Source organism: Coffea eugenioides, chromosome 11 (assembly GCF_003713205.1).
Source record: "Coffea eugenioides isolate CCC68of chromosome 11, Ceug_1.0, whole genome shotgun sequence".
Classification (NCBI taxonomy): domain Eukaryota; kingdom Viridiplantae; phylum Streptophyta; class Magnoliopsida; order Gentianales; family Rubiaceae; genus Coffea; species Coffea eugenioides.
Window position 1 is genome coordinate 42,853,429 of NC_040045.1, and position 7,382 is coordinate 42,860,810.

General features: G+C 37.9%; 1 protein-coding gene across 3 annotated transcripts; it reads right to left on the minus strand.

Moving 5' to 3' along the window:
• Positions 1-876: 876 nt before the first annotated feature.
• On the minus strand, positions 877-6,845 carry LOC113751348 (probable WRKY transcription factor 57). Of its 3 annotated transcripts, none has more exons than XM_027295324.1 (4): positions 6,069-6,845; positions 4,271-4,414; positions 3,329-3,696; positions 877-991 (listed from the first exon to the last, which is right to left on the minus strand). In XM_027295324.1, exons 1-3 carry the CDS (start codon positions 6,557-6,559, stop codon positions 3,336-3,338), a joined length of 996 nt encoding a protein of 331 aa, XP_027151125.1. In that variant the 5' UTR covers positions 6,560-6,845; the 3' UTR covers positions 877-991; positions 3,329-3,335. The 3 variants fall into 3 exon arrangements, with proteins under 3 accessions (XP_027151125.1, XP_027151126.1, XP_027151127.1); XM_027295325.1 differs by having other exon boundaries at positions 877-1,001; XM_027295326.1 differs by having other exon boundaries at positions 877-1,013.
• Between the last annotated feature and the right edge of the window lie 537 nt (positions 6,846-7,382).

Here is a 7,382-nt window from a genome sequence, read left to right on the forward strand (position 1 = left end):
ATTAGGAAAATAACAAAAACAAAACCCATAGGAAGGACCGAAAAGGAAAAGGAAGGGATTCAGAGAAGAAGAGAGAAGTTGGAGCCGAACTTCAAACAGTCAGTCATATGGCGTTTGCGTTCACGCGGCGGACAATTGTGGTAAAAGAAAGGTCGATTCGTAGTCATACCACTCATGAGTAATGAATTCGCGCCCAGAAGTGAAAGAAGAGGAAAAGTTTAAAAAGGACACTTGCAAAGAAGAAAAGTCAAAAAAGAGCGATCAAAGGTGACAAAGGTTGAAGAAGATTGTCGAAAAAAGCAAGGTAGAATGAGACAGAGAAGCAACATAGAAATCCACGCAATCGTGAACTTGTCTGGAGTAAGGGGTATATATTAGGGGCATCAACATGGAATATATTACTGTTGTTTGCGGCCCTTCAATTTGACGGGGGATTTGTGAAGCTGAACAGCTCAACTAGTCCAGTAGAACAAACACAAAAAGGAAGGCACTAATCTGGCTATTGTCAGACTGTAGTTATGCATTAGCCGAGATAAAGCCATATTAATTAATTAATAGGAGTACCCGAAATATACACACAACGGTGAGCCTCTTGAAAAGAGCTGCAACCTAAAGCTGAAGAAAATTATATATGCTTTTGCTTACACAGTTACACTACTACATAGTAGATACAGACCGTGATACATGTGCCTTGAATCAAATGGGCAATATTGACGTTAAAGGTACAACTCCACTTATAACTCATCAAGAATGGCGTCCATGCGATACCTGAAAGAGTGAATGGCAGGAGGTAGTAGATTCATCAGTTTAGGCCACTTGAAAAGAAAAAAAGAGAAGAGGGTTTTCTTGAATGAGAAAAACTTACATATCATCTGAGATGAAAAAACAGCAAGCATTTGTACTCCGTTAAATAACACCTGATCACAGTTAAAATGGAGTAATCTGCCTTATACCATCATCATCTACTCGCATGAATCATGCATGGCTTGCCCTGTACAGTACTATCACATGGTCTAAGAAAAGCAGCGAAATAGCATAGAGTAAATATTCAAGACAGCGGAAGTGTATAAAGTAAGATCTTTTCATTTCATGCTGTTGAAGCTTAAAAAGTAGTCAGTCATATATGACCTAAGTAATAAAATCAAAGGCATGATCGTAGGGGGACCTACAATGCATATGCTTTACTTCATGCTGGCAGGCGTGTGCTTTATTCTATAAGATTTGCATGTTTTGCATGCAGTATATCCGGAAAGAATTGATTTACCTTTGGCCAGTTGAAAAGCGCAGGCGCACTGCCATTTCTTTGTCAGTGTACCTCATCCAAGTGGCTCAATTTTGTAGCCCTATTCTCATTTTATTTTTCTTTCTCATATAGGATGTTTAAATAATTTAAACAGAGAGCAAAGGAAATGGTGAAATGCAGATAACTGATTCAAAGTTCCAGTTTGATTAAAAGTATTTTAAGTTGTTTTATTCCTGTAAATTGAGCTAAAAATGGTAACATATATAATTTTTAAGCCCAACAAGCTAGCACGTCTGATAGTTCGGAGTCATTTAAGGCTGTGCCTCGACACGAAGCTAAGGATTTACTTATGTTAGAGGGTATGTGGGTGGAATTGTTAAATCCAATGGCGTGAATGCTTGTTGTTGTAGGCGGCCAAGTGGTCTAGCTTGCAAGTAGAGCCAGTCAAAAGGTTTAAGAAAGGGAAGTATCAGGTGATTTGGGCGTGGCATGCAATTGTTTGCGGCTACCCCAAACTACAATTGACTAGCCCAAGTATATTAGACAGCTTGTTATTACCAGTTTTTTGATCTTTTTAAAGGTAAAGAATTAGTGCCATTCAGAGCACTAGAGAACCTCTGATGCAGTAAAGAAAACCAAAAGCAAAAATTATGAACATGGTAGACAAACTTGCCCAGCGGCTACAGCATATGCTAATTGCTAATGTGGTAGACATCACGTACCTAATTTATACCCAGACATATTCGGGAAGAGAAAAAGCCCACCTAACGTTGTTGCTGGAAACTATTCAAGGTTTTAGAGCAATTTATGGCAAAGCTACTTAAGTTAAACCTTTACGACGGAACTTTAAAGAAAGTTTTTTAATCCTAGATCTTCAAACATATGACCTGACCCAAACACTTTACCAACTTAACGATTCCTTATCATGTTTTCATTTATTTATTTATTTACCTTTTTTTTTTTTTAAGAGACTTCCATAGTAGAGCAAGCAATCTACTAGATACCAACACAGAAAAAAAAAAAAAAGATCTATTAGATGCCAACTTTAAGCGTTTTCTACCCCAAACGAAAACACCGGCAAAAGATTTACCTAAGATTTCCTTGACATAATTCCTACCAGCACAATACATTTTATAGATGGTCAAAGGCAAAATGACTAAACAAACGAGAGGATAAGGCAAACCACGACTCAATATAAAGCTCCAAGCGATAGATGGCAACCCTACTCGTTGATTAGACCTAAATTAGTTAAAAACTAGTATATGCCGATCTCAATTCACGGATGCAAAGAATCAAGCTTATAAACATCAAATCTCAAAGTTGGCCCTACATATATCTTTAACCTGTACGCTTATTTTCACGTGCAACGGTGCAAGGCCACTATAATTACGCCACTTTGACAACATCTATGCTATTCTTTCACGCTATCGAGAACAGATGTGATCCTTCTACTAAAACAAGCTGAAAGATGCGATACTACCAACTAAAACTTGGAGCCCGACGCCCGTGGAATTTGGCAGTCCTAAAGAATATGCTTGCGGCAAGCTTTCCAATCATAGATTCCAGAAAAGAATGAGCTACGACTAAAGTTGCACATAAAATTGTCTACGCATAGAGATATTAGAATCCACATTCATTTGTTTGAATAGAAATGCTTGACTTTTGAAGTTCTAAAGTGCACCATAAATTGGCCCAGCTCTAAACTTCTGAAAAGCCCTCATTTTAGCAAAATTACCAGAGTAAGACCAGATAGATTGTCTTTGGCCATCAAAAGGAGGAAACTGCAAAGCTTTTGTGATACTAGGAATACTAGCGGGATCACATTTAAGTCAAGTGTCTCTAGTGGATCAAGACACTGCAACTAGATGGGATCCATCACTAAGTCTTATCATCCTCAATTTTCTCTAAGGTATGGTTCAAGTGATATTATCCCTCCTTATCTTGCACTATCTATGATTAAGCTAAAAATTGTTTAAAATATATAGAGTTAGAGCATGGTTTTTGAAAGGAACAATTTGGAAAGAGAAATGAGCCCTTCAATCTTTTGAAATAAAAAATCTGTTTTTAGAGGATCATATGGTGTACCTTGATTTTAGGACTTTCGCATTCCAGGAGGCACCATATCCCCAAGTAACCCTTCATCCGTGAATATACGTCCACTTGGATCTGATGGTGCATGAGAATGTCCACCTTCACACGAGACGTTGAATGATTCTCGGATTCCAACGGAACCTTGAGGAAATTGGACTCCCGGATAATAAAATTGAGAGTTCGAAGGTGTCAATTGGCTGCCAAATGGTACTTCATGGCTGATGAGACCACCTCTTGGGAATCCAACAGTATGGTGACAGTGTTGTCCTTCATACGTAGTGATAACGATCGTGGGATCTTCAGAGGAGCGTTCAACTCTTTTCTTTACGGTGCATTTGCTGTTAGTACAACGGTAGTAGCTCCTGCAAATGACAGTGGACATCCTTGTTATGTGCCACACTCGTATGCTACACACGCATTAATTCGGTTTACTCAGTGATTCTTCAATGCTCTACAACTGTAACTACGTATACTTGCCAAGTAAATGTAACCTATGTACACAAAGCTGTGCTTGAGGTCTATGCACTGGCCTAACAATTTACCAAATAAATTTGTAGTCTTGAACTTGATGTGCTACCAACATGCCCAAGATTAAGATATTTTGCTATTTTTTCTCTAACTAGCAAGCCACCTGGAGATTTCTTGCCATTCACCAAACCATTTTGTTGCTTATTTTCAAGCCACATGAGGATGAAGAATAGGTAAATGTTGAAACTCCATTGTAGTGCCACCAAATGAAGGCACATTATTCAATATGCATTAATCAAACTGGGCAGGCATATTAAATTTCCTCTAATTTCAATTTGCAAAATATATATCTAATGTAATTCTTCAACAATCAATATTCACTCTCAGATGCCATCAAATTAGTTGAGTCAAAATAAAGGCAGGATGGATTTAAATGACTTCAAAAATTGCAAAAACTGGACCACTCACCTTGGATATGGACTATTTTTAACAGCTTTTTGTCCATATTTGCGCCATCTATAGCCATCTTCCAGGTGATCAACTTCACTTTTAGTCATGAATGCAAAACGGGGCTGCCTGATTCTCTTTTGGCCCTTTTTCTTAGCCTTGCTTCTGTAAAATGTACTGGAACAGTCAATAACTGTGGAACCCTCTAGTAACCACATATAAGAGATTTTTTTTTATTAAGAAAAACGCATTTTCAAGCAAAATTCGAGGAACCAAACCCACTAAATTTTTTTATCCTTATCTTTGGTAGACATATGTACAGTGACTGTTCACTTTTACATTGCACATTTTGCTCATTAAGTTGATAGTTGTGGTAAAAAGCATGGGAAAGTAGGAAACTAACATGAAGCGTGATTATCTGCCAAGTAAATACTTAGTTATGTTATGATGTCTAGATTCAAGTGTTGATAATTAGTTATGTTATGATGTCTAGACTCAAGTGTTGATACTAATTGTCAAATGCTTCAATTATCAAATCGAGATCCAATTTTCACATGAATTGCATGATTCCAGTGAGCAGAAAGGGATAAATAAACAATTTTGACCGAGAATGATTGTAAGCCAATAAATAGACACTTTGTTCATAAGAAACAATCCATGTTTAACCAGACATGCATGTATATTAAAGAACATAATTTCAAAGAAATGTATAATAAATTTCCAACATCTACTGCAGTGTCATGGTTATGTGATTGTCAAGGCAAGATGACATTTTGGACTAAAGGCTTTCTGCCATGCTTGTACATGACAAAATGAAACCCTTTCTGAAATTGTTCGGATATAGTATTAAGGACTATGTAATGCAGGAATGACAAAAGGTTTTTGCAGCCCCGTTATTGAGCACACGTCAAAAGTGGTCATATGACTATTTCTATTTGTGCCTGGGATCATATAATAGATACCTACTTGGGACAGTCATCGTTATGGAATACAGACTAGACCCTAGCTTCTAATCCTGCCCATGAAGATCCTTATGAACATGTCAAAAAACTTCGACCCAAGTGCATCAATATTCTCTGTCTTATTAATCTAAAAGTTCCCTTTTTTGGGCTCAAAATCTGCACTATAATAGACTGATCAAGTGCAGAAGACACTTAGTACAAGCATTATACTATATATTGCAAGCAACTCACGTACTGATTAGACATACAATTTAAAACAGAAAAAAGCTATAAAGATGCAAGTAGTACATAGAATTTAACATAGAAAAAAGCTATAGAGATATAAGTGATAGCATTGGATGAGATATGTGTATCAGGAGATTCGTTTTTTTTTTCCTTTATTTATTCTTTGTTTTAGCCTTAACTACCTTTTGCACACTCCACGGCTCTCGTTCAAGAACCCAGAAAGGGAAAAAATAAGAAAAAAGGTTAAAACACGCCATTCCCGCCGCAATAACGGCTGTGCTAAAAAAGCAGAATATATCAGTTGGAATATCCACAAGTAAGCCCCAGCCACAGTTTGTTTTGATGTGTGAAATTGCATCGTCAACCGGTTTTTGTGCAGGTGTGAAACTGCGTGGTGACGATGCTTTTTGTACGGACGCGGAATGGCATTTTTTTCTTTTTTCTTTTTTTCCACTCAGTAGCGTGCTAGCTCCTCTACATCTTCCTAGAAAAACTAAAAAAGTACCCCTTGTTTTTTTATTTTTTTCAAATTTTTTTTTATTTTTTTGAAATACAATTTTTTGCCCACAAAAATCAGAATTAATTACTAAACTAATCCAAATACTACTGGTCAGCTACACTACACCACTCACGCTGTATCCGACGGCTGCTTGTCAGCCGAGGAGCCACCGGAGGCAGTGGACTTCTCCGGCAGATCATCAGACGAACTGGATGACATGGTCATGGGTTGCGGTTCAGCAGCTTCCACATCAACCGAAGCAGAAGCAGCAGCAGTGGCAGGAGTAGCAGCATCATCAGCAGCACTGGTATTTTCATTTTCACGAGCAAACAAAGTGGTATGGGTATCATTTCCCGCCAAATCCGAGTCGGTGATTATTCGATCGAAACCACTGTGAAGAAGACCAGCAGAGGTACCTGAGTGAGGAGGAGGAGGAGGAAGATTCCAGCCGAACTCCGAGAGTATGGAGGTGTCTCTGTCATCATTAATACTGGTCGTGGCGGTGCCGAAGAAGTAAACGTTATCGACCATAGAGTCGGTGGCATCACCCAGTACCGACCTCCAGCAGCTGGACTCAGTAGTTACTGCTGGATCCACATCCCCTTTCCCCCCGCCATCGTCCATATATATATATATCTATAGCTATGGCAATCGAGGGCAAATTGTTCAGGTGGAGGAGATGAAGAGAGGGAGGGAGAAATGGGAGCTAGGGTTTCGCAGCTTGGGAGAGGGAAAGGACTGAGGAGGAGAGAACGCGTAGTGAATAAGATTCGGAGTTTTGTTGCTTTGCCTTTTTTTCTGTTTTCTTTCTTTTTTTTTTTGGATTTTCGATGTTTGTGATTGGTTGATTTTTTTTGAAGAGGGTTCGTCGCGTCGAATGCAGAGAGGTTGAGCCTTGAGAGGACTGAAGAAGGTGTGAATACGAAAAAGGTGATGTCCGAAAAAATTTTAAAAAAAAAATAAAGAGAGAGAAGATAAAAAGATAAGTTAGAAAAATCGCCGTCAACCTTTAATTTCTGAAATAATAATACAGTAGAGAAGTGTTGCGGGAGCGAGGAGATATGGAGAGATATGGAGGTGAGGAAGGCTGATATTTGTAGTACAATCACAAGTCACGATCGAGATGTATCCACGCGCATCTACTCTCACCGTGGTTTACGCTTCACTTTCCCTCCATTTCTTTTCTTGTTTCTAAATAGTAAGTCATTTGGCCACTCGTTCAAATTTTAGGTTTATAACCCAATTTGACACTTAAATTTAATAAATTCAAATTTTAGCATTTTCAGAAACATTGATAACAAAAAATAAAACATCTGAATTAATTAAATAGCACTAAATTTTCTTGACAAAACTTGGACCAAAAGATAATAATAAGTTATTCATTTATTATCACTTAATGTGATATAGGCTGAAATATATCAGATTTGGTACTTAAACAAATCAATAA

What these genes read in the sequence shown, in the direction of transcription:
- LOC113751348 (XM_027295324.1), bottom strand. Translation starts at nt 6,559, where the DNA reads ATGGACGATGGCGGGGGGAAAGGGGATGTGGATCCAGCAGTAACTACT. An exon ending in AAGCAGCCGTCGGATACAGC is followed by an intron (nt 4,415 to 6,068) that starts GTGAGTGGTGTA and finishes TACATTTTACAG; the next exon opens with AAGCAAGGCTAAGAAAAAGG. An exon ending in AAAAATAGTCCATATCCAAG is followed by an intron (nt 3,697 to 4,270) that starts GTGAGTGGTCCA and finishes TGTCATTTGCAG; the next exon opens with GAGCTACTACCGTTGTACTA.